The sequence below is a fragment of the Triplophysa rosa genome, linkage group LG2, assembly GCF_024868665.1.
Source record: "Triplophysa rosa linkage group LG2, Trosa_1v2, whole genome shotgun sequence".
Lineage (NCBI taxonomy): Eukaryota > Metazoa > Chordata > Actinopteri > Cypriniformes > Nemacheilidae > Triplophysa > Triplophysa rosa.
The window spans coordinates 33,105,190-33,126,932 of NC_079891.1; the positions used below are offsets into that span (position 1 = coordinate 33,105,190).

The window sequence follows — 21,743 nt, forward strand, 5'->3', positions numbered from 1 at the left end:
CACCAGCCCAGTCCTACACTCTACCAATATGTCAGGCTGTAAGAAGCCTCGAACTGTAGCGAATCCACTAGAGTCGACTATTACAACACCGAGCGAAAGAATCCTGAAAGAATGCCACAACTTATATATCGACATCAACAACGGTAAATAACTCCTAAGCATTTTCATTTGTAAACACGCGAGGCGGCGTTACTTTATAATCGAAAACATTATGCAACATTGTATCGTGTAAATCAATTCTGCAAGGTCAGTCATCAAACGTGGGAAATATTGAATCTGTTCTCTTATTTCTACATCAATGTTACTTCATTTATTGGATATTAAATTTCCAATCAACCACAAGCAAACAAAAAGAAAAGTCACTCATTCAAAAGTTGTCACTGGCTTTGTTTCAAAACTTAGTGAGCTGCCTACCTGGACAGCGTTTTTGGTCATCATCAGTCCATTGCTTCATATGCTTGTCACATACATTACTTGCTGATAATGCTGTCTAGTAAGGAATTATTTTTGCACACTATTATGCCCCAAAATGCTGTCAAGGTAGGCAGCACAGTATGTTTTGAGGCACAGCAGTGTTGACCAGTTGTTTCTGCATGTCACTGTTCTACTGTCTGTGGGCCAATGCTTCATGTCAAATAAAAGTACATGATGATCTGTACGTCTGTATCATAAGCACAGTACGTCAAAAATAAAAGGTCTGTAATAGGCCAGTATATAGGTTATATAGCAGTTATGATCTAGATGAATGGGAAGTGGGGACCTGACAAGAGCTGAGATGATAGAGCTGGATAAAGAAGGACGCGGTCTCTTGACATGTCTTCACCACAAAATTTCAAATGCTATTAGATTATTAATGATAATCTTAAAATATAATTAATTTTATTATTAAGTTTATTTATTTTATTTAGCCTTGTTGTGCAAGCTCTCTGGAGCTTGTGCAGAGGCAGCAGCTTTTGCCAGAGGGGAACTGGAATCCCCTGGTTGGGCCTGGGTTCTCCTGAGGTTTTTTTTCTCGATTAGAGTTTTGGGTTCCTCGCCACCGTTTGCATACTGTTTTTGCACTATCTGCCTGACCGGGGGGGCTGCTTTAGAATTTTAAAGTTTTACTTAATTAATATTGCATATAGGAATTTATAGTCTGTTATATTTGACCTGTGCTTCTCTCTCCTTTATCCTAAATGTGTGCTCTCACTGAGCGTGTGTGTGTGTGTGTGTGTGTGTGTGTGGTGTGTGTGTGTGTTGTGGTGTGTGTGTGTGTGTGTGTGTGTGTGTGTGTGTGTGTGTGTGTGCGTACTTGTTGTGTACGTAGTGTGTGTGCGTATGGTCTGTGTGATTTTGTTGTGTGTGTGTGTGTTGGTGTGTGGTGTGTGTGTTGGTGTGTGTGTGTGTGTGTGTGTGTGTGTGTGTGTGTGTGTGTGTGTGTGTGTGTGTGTGTGTGTGTGCGTCCGCATCCGTGTGTGTGTCTCTATGTCTATGTGTGTTAGTACGTGTGCATATTGTGTGTGTGGAGTGTTTTGCATGTGGGTATGTCTGTCTTCTGTGTTTTCAACCTTTTCTTGTTTTTGCAGGTACAACTTTATTTACTTTATAAAAGTAAATAAAGTAAAAGTAAAAAACTTTATAGGTACAAATTATTTTGCTTATAGTCAATATGTCTCATGTACAGCTGCTTTGTAACAATGAAAATTGTAAAAGCGCTATATAAATAAAGTTGAGTTGAGTTGAGTAGATGGAAATTCTCTCACATTATTTCGTAGGTCTTGTTTGGAGTCACACTTTTCATCTTTATGTATTAATATATTATTATTATTATTATTTTGATAATGAAGCCCTGTGTTCCTCTGTGTGTTTGTAAAAGGATTAGTGAAAATTGCAGAGAGTTTGGGGCTCAGGCTGCTACCTCCTCGGAAAAAGATTATAGTGATGATTATGGGAAACCACTCGGCCGGGAAAAGCTCCTTTATTAACTGGTAAATACACAACTGAACACAATCAAAAACACATTGTAACTGGATAACTGGACTAAATACTTCCAGATCTGTTTATATGGAATGCATATTATGACATATTATGAGCCATCCCTTTTTGTTGTATCGTAAAAATGAATCTATTCCTTTAATCGACTGGATTGTAAAAATGTAAAATAAAAAACAACAACTAACACACGTGTCTTTTAGGTATGTGGAGGAACACATACAGAAGACAGGTGTTGCCATAGAGACACAAGGCTTCACGTTTATTACCAGTGGCAGGAAACGAGAATCTCTTACAGTGAGTATGAACTCTGTCGGTCTCACTGGTTGATGCTCGGGGCTGATAAACACGTGGTTGCTGTTTCCATCTCAGATCTTTCAGCTGAAAACCACAATCTTTTTGAGTTGCTTTGAACAAACACATCTGCTAAAACTTCTATGTAAGTGTGTCATTGCTCTAGTGCAGATGTAGTGCATGTTTCGAAGAGCTTTAATAATAAATGGCTCATTAAGACTAGCAACAGTCTCTGACTGTATGTACTACCCTAAAGAGTGCCATTTAAGAACTCCAGTCCAGAGAGGTCAATCCAATGAAAAATACATTAGCAGAGCCTCTTTATTTCAATTTTTTAAGAGATAGTTCACCTAAAAATGACAATTCTGTAATCATTTACTCACCCTCATGTCATTCCAAACCTATATGACTTTCTTTATTCTGCAGAACACAAAAGAAGATATTTTGATCGACCCGCATTGACTTCCATTGTATGGATACCAAACGATTTTAGAATACCAAAAAATATATATCTATTGCAATTATTTAAACGTTAATGTCGGCATGAAATTAAAAATGATCATTCGAAGCAGGGCTTCAATGACTGACTGATTGCAAACTGGCGTTCAAATATTTTACCTTTAACTATCCAATCAGTTGTCGGTGGATGAAATCAGGTCCCGCCCTACATTTTTTTCTCATTTCAGAAGTCGTTTCACTCGGGTATACGTCACGATAAAGATTGTGGTGTACACATAAATGCACAAATGCAATCCATTTTAAGTTAAAGGTCTAGAGTGGGATTTAAAGCGGCCACTAGCGGTGAGTTTGAGAATTGCAACCAATCTCTCAGTCCTCCGCTCACCCCTCCCTTTCGAAACATGATGTGGCCACCACAGTACGAAAAGATGTCGTCGGCTGAGACAGCGTGTCTTCTCATGTTGACGCAGGGAAGAGATGATATGGGCATTAGAAAGACCAGAAAGAGCGATGTCTTATTTATTACATTAAATAAAGGGTCTGGGGAGTTAAAAAGTCAGGACCTGCGTTAATATTAAAAAGACTTTCTAGCAGAGGACTTTTAGTGGCGATACTCATAGATATCTATGGAGATACTTTCCAGCAGAGAGACGTTGGAGAAAAAGATTGTCTAAAAATCACCCCTGAGAAGGTTGCTTTGATTCGGATCAGTATGCGAGTAACATTGTTTTTTCTGTTTGTTAGAACCAATATATGTTGTTGTTGTAATATTAGCTGTGTGACGGAGCAGTTTTGAGCATCATTGTTTATCTGGAACCAGTGTGCTGCTTATATACTCATGTCGTCTTCGCTTATTTTATTCTTTTGTATTATTATTTGCGTGGTCTAAGCTATGATAAAGCTAAGCATTTCATGCTTGCACAGCACGTTTGAGGGCAGAGCTAGCTAACAGTAAATAGCAACGCTGTTAAAGGCGTTTGATCTGACATCAAGATAGCAGTTAGGAGTTAGTAGACATTTTTCTCCCCTTTGTAAAGTCAGAGACAACCGGACTATGCACAGCAGGGTAGAGGGAGAGGGAGAGGAAACGCGCTTTGTAGAGCTGTTTGTCCATTTAGGGCGACTGTACAAAACATGGCAGCACAACATGGCGAATTCAATGTATGTAGGCCTGCGGTGTATGTAGATAGAAATAGCTCATTCTAAGGTAACACCTCATAGTTTTGTATATTATATTGCATTTCTGTCAATAGATCCTCCTAAAAATCCCACATTGCTCCTTTAAGTAAATGTGGTGTTTTCATGTAGACGAATTGGCTATAGCCTTAAAAAATGTTATGTGGTGCAACTGTGATTTATTTTCAAATCATTTCCTTAACATTTTTGTTTTACAAGTTCTCAGTATTTAAAGAGTTTAGAAACAAAGTATTTTCATTTCGCTGAGTTTTTGTAAAAAGTAATGATCTTATATTCTGTTCTACATTGCAACATGTTTTTTCTTAATAGGGGAGAGAGGGACAAAAAACGAATTGGACAGATGATGTAGTATTTCTGTGCTCGATACACTCCCCCAGCGTCCGTACGGGTTTCTGAAAGTTTTTTTCAAACATGAAATTCCCTTACGTAACAACTTTTCTTAGTCCCTTATTGGACCGTTCTCGCGGAAAAGCACGCCCACGCGTCAACCCACAAGAGCGAGATGAAAGAGCATTTCTGTCTTCGGAAATAATCATACAGCTGTATTTATCTTTTATAAATGTGATCAAACTACTGTAAATCCTCTTTGAAGATACGGAGTATCCAATACTACTCTATAGGTACTCAAGATTAATATGAGATTGGCAGAAACTGCGTGTGTTACGTCCGCTTTAAAGATGCAGCGTCTCGTGCAGCATACAGAGCTCTCTCTCTCTCTCTCTCTCTCTCTCTCTCTCTCTCGCTCCAGTCTTTTTCGTTCAGTCTCTGTGTGCAGAGCTCAACATGAGTCATGTTATTATAGTGAAGGAGTGATATGAAAGGATTACAAGTTGTATACAGGAAGGAGGCTGAAAGCAGAACAGGAAGAGATGTGCAGCGTGGTCATCGGTGTCACGCCGGCACCCAGTCTGCAGAGAGAGAGCGAGCGAGGGAGCGAGAGCAGGGAGACTCCCTACAGAAGGGCCTGGCTTCTGACTTCACATCAAATACTCTGCTTTTACCGTCTCTTAACACCTTTGCTTTTTGTCCTCACAGGGAAATGCAACGTTACACCTTTACCCACATTTCAGACCACTGCTGGAGTTCAAAGGTAGGACTCATACATCATCTGATGTGTTTGACTCGGTTATATCACTAATATATTGAAACATCATTGTTTGGGTTAATCTACTTGTTAAAATGTGATTCCTATATGTGTGACATTTATACATGTGTCAGTCTCCCTAGAAATTGGCAGTGCGTGTTGTGTCTTAAATTATACATTTCAGCAGCTTTGAATGTGACATTTAAGGATTGGGTGTTTTTAAGGATTTTCCTTTTTGTTAGAATTGCTATGTTTTATGTGCATATGTGCAATTTGTCAATCGAAAGTAAATATTTTGCTCCGTGCCACGTATAAATCACACATACAACCAGACATGTAAATTCTTCCTAATTGTTATTTTTACATGTAGCGTTTATTAACTTGCTCAGATTTGTTGAAAAAAAGCAGATTTTTGGGGAGAAACTGGTAGTTTAAGGCTGCGTGTGCAGTCCACGGCTGTGACTAACAGCTTGCACTGAGTCATGCGAGCGGACTTGTGTCGAGTACAGTGTCCGCCTGAAGCCGTGACACATAGAAACACATTTCGCGTTCGCTCCCTATCGCATTTAACACTTGTTTATGCAACTGATCTGACAGTTAAGCAGAGTTTGGACTGTGGTGGTACAGGTGGATGCTTATCGGTCGTATTTTACGTTACACTTATGGTGGTCTTCAGTGCAGGTGGATTTTCTTTGGGCGTGTCGGAGGGCATCAAAGCCGCACGCTGATTGTGCAGTTTTCGTTCAGTGGGCAGCGTGGGTTCACCAAGTGCGCTGAGAATGAGTCATTCACATTGACAACAGTGCGGTATCATGGGACAGAAAAATCTTCCCACGTTACTGCTACAGAAGAGCGAATATGTAGCCAAATGCAGGAGTGCGATAGGAAAATTGGTGCATGATCATTTTGTATTTAGCCAGATTTTTGATGCATAGATGTTTTGCTCCAGTTAACAAGTCGAGATAAGGTTCTCAACTTTCGCTGTACAGGCTACGTGGTTTTTCAGACCTTAGATCAATTAGGTTTTTTATTTGGCATAAGTTTAACATTGCACCATTTAGGTGAAAATTTAAATAGCTTTGGAGACCTTAAAGGTTTCTCCTTGTGTTTATTTATGCACATTTTCTAAAACTTCTTAGACGTTTATTGATAAAAAAGTAAGAGTATAGGCATAAAAAACGAATGGATAATATAATTTGAGTTCATATTGAAATCGCAAACCTTGTATTTTTAAGTTTGTGACATTGTTAAGATCACTTCCGAAGCTTTAGACGAGATGACTTTGGGTCTTTTTGGTGTGAGGTCTTGTAGAAAAATCTGCACATTTGCTGTTGTTGCTGTACAGGATGAACGGGATATTAAAGGGACGTCTGTTTGATCTTCAGCTTTCTGATTGGTGCATTGTTTGGGTGTGGTTCGGTTGGTTTGGCTTGTTTCAGTAAGCTTGGACTTCACCGTCATGACTCTGGTCTCTCTGCAGTAGTGCTGCTTTGCAGAGTGAAGATGACTCGGCTCTTTCTTGACCTTTGACCTTTCTCTAGTGGACGAGATCTCTCGGTATCTCCTTCCACCCATCAGCAGTAATGTCAGCCGGGTGAGACGCGTCTCTCCGATTACCTTTTCACACTCAAAGAGGCTCAAAGCTCCGTTAGAGATTCTAAACCCATCGTATTCAATACTGTCTGATTTTATCATGTTGTCTTGTTGTGACTGCAGAACAAAACTGACTGTTTGAGCGCTGGGTTATGGGTAGTGTCAATCACAGATAAGATCTCTGTAATACTTGTAATACTCACTTATTTCTCCTACACTCTTAAAAAAAGGTGCTTCAAAAGGTTCTTCGATGCCATAGAAGAACCTTTTGGTTCCATAAAGAACCTTAACAACTTAAGAAATAGAAAAAATAGAATCAAGAAAGAGATGGTTCTTCAAAGAACCTTTGACTGAATGGTTCTTTGTGGAACCAAAAATGGTTTTTCTATGGCATCGCTGTGAAGAACCTTTTAAGCACCTTTATTTTTAAGAGTGTAGGCATCCGTAAGATTAAATGGAGAGCAAATGGAAACTTCAGCGTCAGAAATCTCACAGATGTCTCCATTAGAGTTTCAGAAGAGATCTCAGCAATGTCTCAAACTGTGCTTAGATTTGTCAAGTCTGCGATCAAAAGTTCTCAATATGAACTCAAACATATTACTTAGAATTGATGTTTTTTGCCACTTAGTCTTGTTAAATAAGGTAAAAGAGTGAAAAGGACAGAGAGGTTTGAGGGTGTGTTAATGCACCTTTAGTGAATGTAGATGAGTTAGAACAAGACCGGTCTGTGTAAGATCATGAACACGTGCCATCGCTGAAAGAGCTTTAGTGTTCATCGCGGATGTGTTGAGAGGGCGGAAACGTTTGATGAGAAATGACAGTTTATTAACACATGACAGTGAAAGTCCATGTAAGGCCTTACATGCAACTGCATAGCAACACCCTGGCAACCATCCAGATTATCTTAGCATTGCCATGATTTTGGTGTCAGTTGGGACTGGCTGGCGTTACCTCACAGTCGTTCTTCACTGGCTAGCTTTATTTGGCTCCACCTTAAAGCTGCCAGTTGAAGAGCTGTTGTGGGTAACCATGACAACAGACATCCAGAGACGAGACGATTTAATTGGAAGAGTGAAGAGCAAATCAGAATTCACATAAATAAGTAGTTTAATGTCAAACAAAATGGGAAATATGTTTTTATGTTGTATTTTTGACCAGAAATGTACTTTGTAATATTTGTATATTTATTGATTATATTGAATTACAATACTGAGACTACTGTACTTGATTCTAATTGGTCAGTTGTGTAGTCAGTAAGGAAGAAAAATCACAGATGAGATCTCTTTAATAGCTGAGATAAAAACGAGATTAAATGGAAGTCTCATGTGTGTCAGATGTTTCTCATGAGAAAAAGAGGCAGAAATGCTTACGAATGTCTCTGTCATTAGAGTTTCAGAAGAGATGTCAACATGTCTCAAACTGAGCTCAGATTTGTCTTTATTATATTGATTTGATATTATTGAAGATCTTAATATGAATGAACTCAAACGTTTCTCATCAAATTTACACAAATTCAGATTATTTTACCTCTACAATCTACATTCATTTGACAGTGACACCTTCTTACTTTTCATGTATTTCAACAACTACAGTCAACTTTATTTCTCCTACATAATTTTAGGAGAAACATTTGAATCCAAGTTGATACTTAAAGTCCCAGTGAAATTAAAAATGACAATTCCTAATTTTTCATGAAATATTGCAGCGTTTATAGTGAATAGTTTATCAATGTGGGTCATTTTCATTTTAAAACTCATGCGCCCTCATAATCTTCAGTTAAAATCTGAAAATGCACTTCCGCCCTGAAATGACTATCCATCTCAAATGACGTAAATCCGTTAGCTCCTCCCCTTCGACTGTCAGTCTGCTGCCAGTTCCATTTCAAAATCAATGCATCAGCGCAAGCCACGCCCACTCATTTTCTCCTTTGAAATTCCTTTTCACTCGGAAATGTGTCAGAATACGGAAGTAAGAACGATCGCAACTTCCAGTTCACGGGGACTTTAAATGAAACTCAACTGAACTCCATCAAGTCTCCTGAGAAAGACCTTAGGGAATTGACATTTGTTTAAGAGGATTTCTATTTTTTTTAAAGGCCATGGATTTATGGGTAATGTGAGAGCATGTTGAGGGTTATTTACAGCAGGGGTTCTCAACCTTTGTGACTCCAAGGCCCCCCACTTTATTCGACAATATTCAAAGTCCCCCCTCCCTCAAAATTTCTACACAATAAAATTATTCAGAGCTTAATATTAACTGGAAAAGTGTTCATTCAATATAAAAATGGAAATATCTTAGTTTTTATTTGTTTTAAATGTGTGTCCAATTTTAAATTATTAGTCATCCTGAGGCCCCCTTGGAAGTCAGATGGGGCCCCCCTGTTGAGAAGCACCGATTTACAAAAACAGTTATGATTTCAGACCAATGCTGATTCCTATTTCTTCTGGCAGAGCACTTTTATACATGTTTGTAGTTATATCGTAGGTGTGACGGATTACCTGAGCGCTGAGATCTCCACCTCCAAACAGAAGAAGTTCAGCTTGGTGACGTTTGTTGACACTCCGGGGTTGGTGGATGGAGATATGGTATACCCGTTCGATGTCAACAGCGCCATCACCTCTTTCGGTAAGACTGCGTCTGATCACTTTGTGTGATTGTTTGCATAAACTGTTGTCTATGTTTTTATTGTCACTTGTATGAATGTCTAAAAAAATATTTGTTTGACATATCTGTCTGCAGGTGAGCAGGCGGACCTCATCTTTGTGTTTTTCGATCCGATGGGCCAGGCGTTGTGCAAGCGCACGTTGAACATCGTGGAGAAGCTGAGCGAGAAGTGTGGAGACAAACTGAGATTTTACCTGAGCAAAGCTGACGAGGCTGGACGAGAAACGGACAGACAGGTGAGTCAGTGTTTCTGAGAGAAAGTCTTAAAGGGATAGTTCAACCAAAAATAAGAAGTCTGTCTTCATTTATTCGCTCTCGTGTCAGGTAAAATCTATACATGCCACTTTTTTTGTGAAACACAAAAGAAGATATTTTGAGAAATGTCTCAAACAATGGAAGTCAATGATGTTCTCATAAAAATGAGTGAATTTTGGTTGATCTGTTCCTATAATTTGACAGATTTCCAAGATGTATTTAAAGGAAAATATACTACAGGATTTTTTTTCTGTGAAAGTAGGTTTGCAGATGGTTGTAGTGAGAGGTTCAGAAAATACCGCATATTATTACAATAAACAGGGTCATGATTTCAATGTCATGTTTTGGTAACATGAGATCCAGATCTTCTTGTTATAATCATGTTTAGAAAGCCGAGCAGGTGTCACTTCAGATCTAGGACACCGGGAGATTCTCTGTGTCACTTAGTATGACATCAGAAGGTCAGAGGTCTCACGCACGCTGCTGTTTTACCTCCCACAGCGAGTCATGATGCAGATCGTCCAAGAGCTGTGCAGACGACCGGGACTCAACAAATGTGGCTTCGAAATGCCCACCATATACATCCCCAACCCTCAAAAAGTAAGAACGACAAAAAAGCTTTAAATTGCTTGCTGAAAAAATCACAGTTCCTTTCTTGAAGGACAGATATTAATATGAATTTTCGAAAATAGACTAAACGCAAAGTAAAGTCATTCATCTGCATTGAGCCGTGAGTAATTGAAGGTCTGCTGTATGCAGCAACACTGTTGTGAAAGTGGAAATGGATTGATGGCTCTCTGCAGCATTTACATCCAGCAGTTCCAAGCCAAACCTAAAACTACAAAGAAAACATGAAGCTGTTTTACACAATACAGCTAAAATATTAGCGCTAAAAAGCTTCCTGTTTTTGTTAAAAAGTAAAGGAGACGTTGCTGATTTTATAATGATTAAAATTACTTACGTAGATATCTTGATTTTCAAGTGTAAGTTAAGAATAAAAGCAGAATAAATGTTGATGCAGATGTGTGTGTGTGTGTGTGTGTGCGTGCGTGCGTGTGTGTGGGAAGGGTAAACCCTACGGTATGGGGACAAAATGTCCCCACAAAGAGGGCAATATCCAAAACCCTTGACATTTTTTGTCCCCATGAGGAAACAAGCTTATAAATCATACAGAATTAACTTTTTTGAAAATCTAAGAGAGCAGGAAGTTTTTTGTGATTGTTAGGTTTAGGGGGTGGGTTAGGGAATATGATATACAGTTTGTACAGTATAAAAACCATTGCGTCTATGGAATGTCCCCATAAAACATGGAAACCCAACATCTGTGTGTGTGGGGGGGGTGTAGCCCAGCAGATGTGTCAATCAAATTGATGAGGTGTGTGAGACGATTGAGAAGAGTATAAACCAGGCGGTGCAGAAAACTCTTAACCAGCTGGAGAAAGACTGTGACCTCATCATCTCTACCATCAGCAATACACTGGAAAAGGACCGGTACTCTGTCTGTCTGACTGACTATCTGCCTGTCTGTCTGTCTGACTGTCTGTCTATCTGATTGTCTGCCTGTCTGCTGGATCTGACAGGCAGTCTGTGTGTCTGCCTGTCTGTCTGTCTTTCTGCCTGTCTGTCTGTCTTTCTGTCTTTCTGTGTGTCTATCTGCCTGTGTGTCTGTCTGTCTATCTGCCTGCCTGTGTGTCTGCCTGTCTGCCTGTCTGTTTGTCTGACTGTCTGCCTGTCTTTCTGCCTGCCTGCCTTGACTGTCTGTCTGTCTGCCTGCCTGCCTTGACTGTCTGTCTGTCTGTCTGCCTGCCTGCCTGTCTGACTGTTTGCCTGTCTTTCTGCCTGCCTGCCTGCCTGCCTGCCTGCCTGTCTGTCTGTCTGCCTGACTGTCTGTCTGCCTGCCTGCCTGCCTGCCTGTCTGTCTGTCTGTCTGCCTGTCTATAAATTAGTCAGCCCGTCTGTCTGTAAGCTAGTCAGCCTGTCAGTTGTTGTTTCTGGCTGTCAGTCTTAAGTCTGTCTGTCACTCAGTCTGTCTGCTTGTCTTTTTATCAATCTGTCTGTCTGTCTTAATCCAGAGCTTCCTAAACTTCAGAGGGGTAAAGCCCCACAAAGACATACAAAAACTTCAAGCCCCCCATATTATTTTTTTCTGAATAATAAAAAATACAAACACAATAAAGTATCTTTCAATAAAAATAATGTAGTAAAAACTATTTACTATAGTAAACTGTAGTAAAATTTCTAGATAATAGAAATCTCCTTGAAAACTAGAATGTAGTGAATATTACTATAGTAAATGTATTACAGTTGATCAATTTACTATAGTTAATACTACAAAATACCATAGTATACAACAGTATTTTTCATCTGTAATATCACAACATTTGTTAATCATATACTCATATTATTAAGATAATACAACCACGTAAAAGATTAAGAGACCATTTTCAAATTATTTTTAGTTTTTCTGAATGTACCGTTTATAGGTATGTGTTTAGGTAAAATTATCGTTTTTGTTTCATTCTGTGAACTACTGACAATATTTCTGCCAAATGCCAAATAAAATATTGTTTCTATTTGCATTTATTAGCAGAAAATGAAAACGGGTGAAAATAACAGAAAAGATGCTCTGTATTTTTTCAGACCTCAAATACTGCAAAGAAAACAAAATCATATTCACTTTTAAGCAATACAACAGTAATATTTCTACATGTATTTAGGAAAAATTCAAGTATATCTTTTTTTATGTGATAACCTGGATTTTTATCACAGTTTTCATGTGTCTTGTCATGCTGTCAGTGTTTTACGTTGCTGTTAGATGACGGTTTGACGCGGTTTGATTTGGTTGAAATTCAACAGACACTAGACTGGAATGACCACAATACATCTAGAAATGCTGATTACATTAAAATTTGGAATGGTCTCTTAATTTTTTCCGCAGCTGTATGTTTTATTGGTAATCCATAACACTGTATACTACCTGCAAAAACAGAATGTCAATAAAGTGTGTAACACAAGCTACATAGTCAGTTCACGAATCATTTTGCAGTAAAAATGTGTAATTATGTTTACACCTGCAATACACCCCACAGTTTGGGAAGAGCTGACTAAGTCCTGATGTATATTTAATTTTACATAATTTAATGATAACACCACTCTGGAACAACTCATAGTGTAATATTTATCAGTTTATTGTGTGTGTGTCTCAGGATGAATGTGAGCAGTAATAAAAGCAACCGCTTTCATTCTTTCCTGTGTGGATTTCTGGGAATCTTCCTCCCGTCGCTGTTCATCCTCAGCTTCATCATCAGCACTTTCGCTCCAGAGGAGCTGGACGCTCTCGTAGGCGAGGGACTCGCTAAACCACTCTACTTATCCACCGTGAGATCTTGTTTTTCTGCAACATTTATTTTCCTCCTGTCGTGTACGTGAGTTGACTTTGTAGTGTTGTTTGTTTTCGTTTGTTCAGGGTGTAGTTGTGTATCTGTGGGACTGGATCCCTGAAGACTGGCAGATCATGTTTGTGATCACATTTGGTGCTTTCTCCTACCTTTTGGTTTTTCTGGCCAAATATTTTGCACGGTAAGCAAAATCTTTTCTGAGGTTTTAGTTCCGTTTGCAGTCACAAGAGGGCATGCTTACAATTAAACGCAACTTGTACACAAAATGCACTGGCTGCTACATATGTGCAAAAATGTGTACAAACTATACAACATAGTATGCAATACTACGTGCCAACAACTGTTTATGCATACTTGCAGTCCAAAACTAGTACTGAAACTTGCATTGGATCTTAATCTGTATCTTAATGGTTACGTCCAGTGTTGGGTGTAACTAGTTACTAAGTAATTAGTTACTGTAATTTAATTACTTTTCCCTTAAAAAAGTAAAGTAAGGGATTACTCTTATTTGTTCTGTAATTAAATTACAGTTACTTCTAATGTAACTGAATTAAATACTGTGTAATGTATACAATAGTGGAATTGACATTAAAATTCAAAATCTAACTTTAAAATGCATGCATTAATGTGTCTTTCTCACATTTGTTATAAAAGTCAGTTAATAATTGTACTTTATGTAGTTTTATATGATTTATTTGAATGACTTGAAAGTCGTTTTATGTCTATCCTTGACTCACTTAACTAATCAAGGTTGATGTAGGATATAGAAAGTAATGAGTAATAAGTATTTAAATAATTTTTGTAGAGACTAATTTGTACAGTAATCTAATTACACTATTGAATGTGTAATTAGTAACTAGTAATTAATTACTTTTTCAGAGTAACTTACCCAACACTGGTTACATCATCAGTTAAACAGCAGGTAAATCTTATTTTTTCAGCCAAGGCAACAAGACGCTGACTAAGAGAGAGAAAAAGAAGCTGGTGGAAGACAGTGATTATGTTCAAGATAGTGTCAAAGCCAAGAAGGTACAATTTTACATTACAGTAGCGTTACTTTAAGGTTGTGCGTACACCAAAGCGTTTTAAAACGACTGAAGATGGCAGACGCTCTTTTAAAAAATATATCGGCTGTGGGCGCTTGACGTCGTTTTTATGAGTGGAGACGCTTTGGTTGCTATGATACAGAACATCCACGAAAGTGATGTGGTACTAGTTTTTTAATCAACAAATAACACTTATATATCATCTGGTACTTACGTGGATACTCGGAGAACAGAAATGTTAACGTACGCATTGTTTTTCAGTCATCGTACAATTGGATATGCCAGTTGGTTGGCGTGTCATTTGTCCCACCCCTTCACTGTGATTGGACGGCTGAGCAAAAAGTGCAGCGTTTACACCACTGATCTATATGAGTGACTGCATTGCTCATGACGTCATTACGCTGAAGCTACCGCGCTGCCATGTTGGTATGCCCAAACGTTCTATTAAATGAATAGGGAGTTATCACGTATGAATGATAAAACAGTAACTTACCAGTCCCCGTTTTTATATCTAAAGTCTCGCAGTACATTCTTACAGCGCAAATGTCTTAAGCATGTAAATGGTTCATTATTTAAAGTCGGGAATTTTCCCGTTTTATTAGATATAGAGTGAGTCACTTTCATTTTCATTACTGTAGCGTACATATGAGACTAACGAGACGCCTCAACATATGACAAATGTGCTTATTCTGAAATCTAAATGCAGATAAATACAGGCTGTATATGTTCTTTAAGTCATGAGATTTATTTCTAAACATTTACACATGTGCCATTACAACAGTGCGCAATACACACTCACCTTCTATACATTGATTTCTATACATTGCTATTCTGCCCCAAATAAACATGAACATTGGAAAAAACAATTATTTTAAACACGCATGTGAACTAAAAACTTCCGCGCACCTAATAGATCGTCATTTTGACTGTTAGTCAATGGCGCTCTCTGTCAGTTGGGCATACCAACATGGCGGCATGATCGCTTCCGGTGGCTTCACCTCCTGCCGTTGGTTTAGCGTTTTTCAACTCGGCGCCTCACCAGCTGCTGGCGTTTTTAAAAGACAATTTACAATTCTGTTGCAAACAATTGAAAAAATATGTTGGCCTGAGGAAAAATGCTATGGTGGACATGTGACCTGGATGCAATTTACTGCATATACATTTGAGTCTCTGAACATCCTAAACCAGTCTAGAGTAGTTTGCTGGTCTATTGAATTATTTTCAAGAACTGTCTGCAATTACAATAACAAAATGTATAATTGCTATATTGATTAACCACCCTAGAATAGTTTATATGTTGTTTTTCAATCAGAGCTTGTATGTTAAATGAAACAGTTTGAAGTGACTCATCCTGATACGTTTGTTGTATTTGACATTTTTCCTTTAGCGTAAACTTTATGAGGAGTATCTCCAACAGTGTGCGGCAGAATACGACTTGTGAAGAAAACCAGCAAGTTTGTCATAAATCATTTCTATAAAGCACATCCATGCATCAAACGTCGATATTGTTTCATGTGTGTCATAGTGCATGAATGATTGTACAAATTAGTGCCTTTTTTGTTAAATGTGAATTATTGATAAGAGTTTTAAAATGTGATGAACAAACATGACCTCAATGTTATCTTACACCAGCTGTTTTTTTATCTTTGTGAAGCATTTTTAATCATCAGAATTACAACTGTTTACAGTTAATAAGCTGCATTATCACATTATTGTCATTTTAATATCACTTTTGTGGCCTTTTAATCTGCATTGTAGCACTCTACTCCACACCAAACCAAACATGATACTTGCTCACTGAATTCAACAGCACAGATTTTGTAATACGAGTTTGTTTTCAGTTTTTACAACTTAAAAGGGACATTTATACATTTTATAAACGAATGTGTCATAATTCGTTCCTCCGGTGGCCACAGTGTGACTTTAAATCAAACTTTCTTGAGGTCTTCCTGTCATTCATATGTTTATGTGTATTAACTAGTCTGTGTTTGTGAATATGATGTCGATATATGATTGTAGAAAGATTGTTTTTGTTGTGCAATGCCTACAATAATCGTATCAAATCTTTTCAGTGATATTCTTAGGCCAGTTTTTGAATACTATGAACACATTTTGGAAAAGCTTTTGTATCGTCCATTTATAATGCAGTTTCTTCTTGTCAGACTGCTGCTCGGAGCACTGTTTTGTTTTGTTTTTATTTACACCTACATTTTATTTAATGTAACTTAAAGAAACAGTAGCACTTGCGTGATTTTAAGGAAAACAGCAAGTGCATTTACCTCAGTGTTGGAGCAAAATTAAAATCTTCGTATTTTGTTTTTGTCTTTATGCTGCGCTATTGTCGCACTATTTTTCAGATGGATGCCAATTTCAACATAATGCTTTAAAATGTCCTATCCTAACCTTTGGATTTTTAACAGTCTTTTTAAGAACTTTGTTTGTTTGTAATAATCTTATTGTTTTTAACTTAAGTATGTCACTGTCTTGTATGAACTCCCTTGATTTATTTGTTTTTGTTTGTATATACAAAAGTGTATACAACAGTCATGTGTGCTTATGAAAGAACACGGCAATAAAATGTCATGGCAACAAATTTATTCATACTTTTTTCCACCAGAATGTGTCCCATATGAGTGAAACCTCCAATCCCTGAGTTAGTACCGAAGAAAAACTGTAGGAGGTCAGAGCTACCAGGAAAGCATTCAATAGTATTGCCTTCAGTCTAAAAATACAATCAATAATCGATCACTCAGTTATCAATCATTCGTTTTACGATTAGTCAGAAAATACAAGCCTCGAGTCTTATATTACGAGCATTTCTAGAGATAAACGTATAGCTTTACATATCTGTGTTTTGTGCAATTTACTAGCAAGGCAACCAACGTTCCCATTAGCAAGAGGTACAATGTCATCATTGAAGGTCAGCGGGGTTTTGGTGCCCGGGTCATGCTTACGTTTGAGGGAACATTCAATGTGATCATCATTGCCACGAGACTGCAGAATAAAGAATTCTAGAGGAGTGGACGCCAGTTCATGTTGTTAAAAAAAATCATATCGTGATAAAAAGAATGCCCCGTGCAAATGAATTCTCATGCATCTGTTCTCTACAACTACAAACCGTTTTTCCTATGATTCTTAAAAACTGCCGCAGGCAAAGCTGCATGGGGCCGCGTTGCGATGAGAGCCGGACATCACATCTGTTCAAACATTCCCGTTGCCACAGCCAGGCTAATCAGTAGCAGAAGTTTTGTAGAAAAAAGTGCCGTCTCCATGTTTGAATGCATGTACAAAGTATGACAATTCCCATTTAACCGCTCCGTCAACACCGTATACAGACAGACGCTTCATGCAAAGAGCAGTCGGAATCAACCGACCCACAGAAGAGAGAGACGTCCTACCTAGGACGGAGGGTTTAAAAGCAGTTATGGCTCATTTCATGGATCCGGGTCCAGAGATGTTCCACCCTATGGGGAAGAGGTCCTCGGCACATAGACCAGGTGCTTGTGTGGTATACAACAGCGTAAGTCTTCTACGTAGTGTCCCATTGAACCAACAGTGTCAAGACTCTCTGTTTTGAGAGTTTGTCCAGGTTTGGTACAGAAGAGCAAACATATCTTCATTGTGAGCCTTTTTCGATCAGCCATGACATGTCTCCTGTCCTGCACAGAGAAATCAACGCACGGCACTTTAACAAAGAAGGTTTTAAGCAAAGAAGGTTCACAAATGCTTCCGAAGTGTTTAAATGTTGCATAAAATATAGAACGCAATGGACTATATTAGAGGTGGAGTTAAGCACTCTGTGACAAGTAAGCTTAAAGAAAAATCGCACACTGCAAAAAATGACTTTCTTAATGTTTGTCTTGTTTTCCAGTACAAATGTCTAAAAATTCTTGAATCAAGATGCATTTTCTCGATGAGCAAAACGACCCAAGAAAATAAGTTTAAAAAAATGAAATTTCTGTGAATTTGTACTTAAAACATGCAAAAAATCTGCCAATGGGGTAAGAAACATAATCTTGAATTTAGTGAGAAAAGGTGAACCTTAATTAAAGATTATTTTTCTCACCCCATGTGCAGATCTTTTTGCTTGTTTTAAGTACAAATTCACTGAAATTTCATATTTTTGTTCTAAAAACAAGACTTATTTTCTTGGGTCGTTTTGCTCATCGAGAAAATGCATCTTGATTCAAGAATTTTTAGACATTTGCACTGGAAAACAAGACAAAAATACGAAGTAAGAAAGTCATTTTTTGCAGTGCACTGTATAAAAGTAAAGGGTCCACATTTTTCGGAAAAACTTAAACTAATCGAAAATTAGACATTTTGTTTAATGTAGTTTAATAGTTCAAATTGCATTAAATTAAAATAAGTTTAAGTTGAGGCGCAAAGATAATATACCAGAAATTTTTTTAACTGAAGTTTAACAAAAACCTAAAGTAAAAATGAACAAGAAATAAAAATAAAAACAAAATAGCTAAACATTTAATTAAAATTAAAAACACAAAAATAAAAGCTAACTGAAAATATGAGTAAAACTACAATCTGAAGAGTAAAACCTAAAATAACTTGCGATAAATATTTTGCCCATTTGTCCATAATGGTGAAATACCACAGGAAATAAAAACACAAATGTTTTCCTTAATATTTCCTCATAAACATCAGAAATGAAGATAAATAAATTTATTACAGAATAAATAAAGAAATTAAGACACTTTCTCAATTCTCCTACAGGACTTCAGTAATCTCACATTTTTCCAGCAGTTTCAAAAGATCTCAAATTATTCACTTATTCACTCACTTCCTCCACACTACACCTGTATGTGATATATGTCTAATTTGTGCATTCTTGAGTCAAGGCCTTCATATTTTGATAGTTCGGACATCACAAGTTGATACTTACAATAGATGGTTAAGACTTTGAAATGTACTTACTCCACGTCACGTTTCCTAATCGTCTTTCCAGAGCCAAACACTTCTGCAACCCGTGACACAATGGGGTCATAGTTCATACTGGCCACGGACACCACCTCTTCACTCCTGCCATCAGAGCGGATTAAACAACACACCACACAACTAACATCAGCTCAACATAGGCAACAAATAACACCATTGAATAAAACACAACCACCACTATGTTGTATGTAGTAAGTACACAATATTCTACAGTACATAAAGTCGCTATGCATTCAAATAGTAAATGAAAAAAACGTGTTCTTTCTCTGATTGGCTGACAAAGGTACAAGAATCAAGATCCCACCGTGTGTGAGATGAAGATGGATTACCACAGGACGCTAAACTACAGTACAGTTATTTCAGCAGAATCATTGAGGCTCATTTAGAGGATGATTTAAACTGCAGCGTAGAAAACTGGATCCGATGTTTTCAGGTTGATAACGTAAAGAAAGATATCCACAGCAGTTTAATTTTCATCACAAACCTCCTTTCAATCCGAACTCAAATGACACACAAACTGCATGATCAACGAAATGCACTCACTTCGTGTAGAACGCCACAAATTTTAGCTCGTCCAGATCTCCCTGGATGACGACATCATCGAAGCCATCCCCGTAACCTTGACAACAACATTTCAACCGCTTGAAACGCATCAAACGCAACACCGATGCTAAAACTACACCATCGCAACTGTTTTGTATTTAAATGATAAGTCATTTTTCATCAGCATAGTAACGGAATATTTTATATATATGTTTTTACCTGCATATCGAATGCTCTTGCCAAACATCGCTGTCCAGAAATAAGGCACCGCTTTAATATCCGTCGCCTTTCCCATCATGCTGAGAGCGGCCACTCTCCCTACAGAGGACGACAGAAAAAATGGGCTGAAGGTTTCCATTTTGTGTTTCTGTGGCTCTATTGGAGCGTTAGCAGCGCAAAGGTCATGGGTTTGATTCCCATGGAGCACTTTGGATAAAAGCGTAATGCATAAATGCAAAAGGTCAGAAAACATTTCTTTATTTTTATTGAACACCTGACAATGTATTTGACAGAAACTAAATGATTAAGGTGTTTGAACTTTGCTCAGCACGAGGCAACATTCAACAGGTCTTACCGTGTACATGTGCCATCTGCCAGTGAGGAATGTTCACCTTCTTATTGCTGCGTAAAGCCAGAGGAAATGTTACCACATCACCTCCGGCGAAGACCCCGTCCATGTTGGTTTGCATGGTCTGAAAGGGTTAAAACTGGAGTGTAAGCTCACAGTTTTTCGAGCACATGCTAGCTTAAACCTTAGCAGTGATACTGTATAAACATACTTGAGCAGATTGTTAGAGGTGTTTGCTGAACAAATGTGAGCATCTGTCTTATCATAGAGAGACTCTAACAGATGCGTACGTATGTGTACTGTAAACTGACTGCACCTTATTGACTGGGATGAAGCCTTTAGAATCCATGTGAATTCCACTCTGCTTCAGAAATGCTGTGGCTGGACCTGAGCCTAAACACACATATACATATAAACAAACACAAATAAACACACACATAGAAACAAACACACACACACACACACACACACACACACACAAACAAACAAATACACAAGAACACATAAACAAACACAGACAAATAAATAAACACGCACACACAAACAAACAAATAAACACACATACACACAGAGACAAACAAATAAACAAACACACACGCATAAATAAATAAACACACACATAAACACACACATAGAAACAAATAAACAGACACACACATAAACAAACAAACACACAAGCATGCACGCACCTACACATACATACACACAAACACACACACATAAACAAACACAGACAAATAAATAAACACGCACACACACACAAACAAACAAATAAACACACATATACACACAGAGACAAACAAATAAACAAACACACACGCATAAATAAATAAACACACACACATAAATAAACAAACACACACACATAAACACACACATAGAAACAAATAAACAGACACACACATAAACAAACAAACACACAAGCACGCATGCAAATTCACATACATACACACAAACACACACACATAAACAAACAAATAAACAAACACAGACAAATAAATAAACACGCACACATATATAAACAAATAAACACACACGTAAATAAACACATAAACAGACGCACACAAACAAACAAATAAACACATAACACACACACAGACAAATAAATAAACAAACACTCGCACACATAAACACAGACACACATAAACACATGCATAGAAACTCATAAACACAGAGACACACACACATAAATAAATAAACACACACATGCAGTACATAAACACACACAAATACACAAATCTTTGATTATGAACTTCACTATTTTTATACAATTACGATTAAAACCTTGCTTATTGCTTCCTGAACTCTCTGTAAGTCGCTTTGGATAAAAGCGTCTGCTAAATGACTAAATGTAAATGTAAAAGCTATTAAAATGATTGCTACAAAATGAACATGGTAATTTGAAGGGACTATAAATAAACAGATAAATAAATAAACATTTACTATTAATATGTTTTAAATATTATATGAAAGACACAATGGAGACACACGAAACTAATACAGGTAGTATTAGTAGGCACCGTTTATATTTTGTTTCTTGAAGTATAAAAATTGGTCTAATGACGCAGACTCACCTATACCAATAACACACACATCCGCTCGTAAGACTTTGCCACTTTTCAGTACCACTTCTTTTAACTATCAAAACAAAATAAACATGAATATTTCACATTTATCCACTTCGTTGATTCTTCATCACCATTGTTAGAGCACAA

At 37.7% G+C, this 21,743-nt stretch overlaps 2 protein-coding genes across 7 annotated transcripts in view; one reads left to right on the plus strand and one right to left on the minus strand.

Annotated features, from left to right (window-relative positions):
* Nucleotides 1–16,551, plus strand: si:dkey-98f17.5 (uncharacterized protein LOC569123 homolog). 3 transcript variants are annotated; one of them, XR_008964683.1, is made up of 12 exons: nt 1–143; nt 1,859–1,970; nt 2,178–2,271; nt 4,960–5,014; nt 9,086–9,226; nt 9,341–9,501; nt 10,022–10,120; nt 10,866–11,011; nt 12,727–12,898; nt 12,987–13,099; nt 13,798–13,947; nt 15,352–16,551. XR_008964683.1 is itself a non-coding variant. In XM_057356947.1 (12 exons), the coding sequence occupies exons 1-12, from the start codon at nt 29–31 to the stop codon at nt 15,403–15,405; spliced, it is 1,350 nt and encodes a 449-aa protein (XP_057212930.1). In that variant the 5' UTR covers nt 1–28; the 3' UTR covers nt 15,406–16,551. The 3 variants fall into 3 exon arrangements, 2 of the variants coding, with proteins under 2 accessions (XP_057212930.1, XP_057212943.1); XM_057356947.1 differs by having other exon boundaries at nt 13,860–13,947; XM_057356960.1 differs by lacking the exons at nt 1–143; nt 1,859–1,970; nt 2,178–2,271 and having other exon boundaries at nt 4,667–5,014; nt 9,075–9,226; nt 13,860–13,947.
* LOC130568196 (apoptosis-inducing factor 3) overlaps nt 16,552–21,743 on the minus strand; it is a 23,081-nt gene continuing 17,889 nt past the window's right edge. For all 4 annotated transcript variants that reach the window (XM_057356934.1, XM_057356910.1, XM_057356917.1 and 1 more), the window contains exons 14-20: nt 21,603–21,666; nt 20,345–20,421; nt 20,035–20,152; nt 19,680–19,778; nt 19,461–19,536; nt 18,897–19,001; nt 16,552–17,623 (exon numbers count right to left, since the gene is read on the minus strand). In XM_057356934.1, coding sequence (XP_057212917.1) covers nt 17,581–17,623; nt 18,897–19,001; nt 19,461–19,536; nt 19,680–19,778; nt 20,035–20,152; nt 20,345–20,421; nt 21,603–21,666 — 582 coding nt within the window. In that variant the 3' untranslated portion in view covers nt 16,552–17,580. The remainder of the gene's footprint in view (nt 17,624–18,896; nt 19,002–19,460; nt 19,537–19,679; nt 19,779–20,034; nt 20,153–20,344; nt 20,422–21,602; nt 21,667–21,743) is intronic.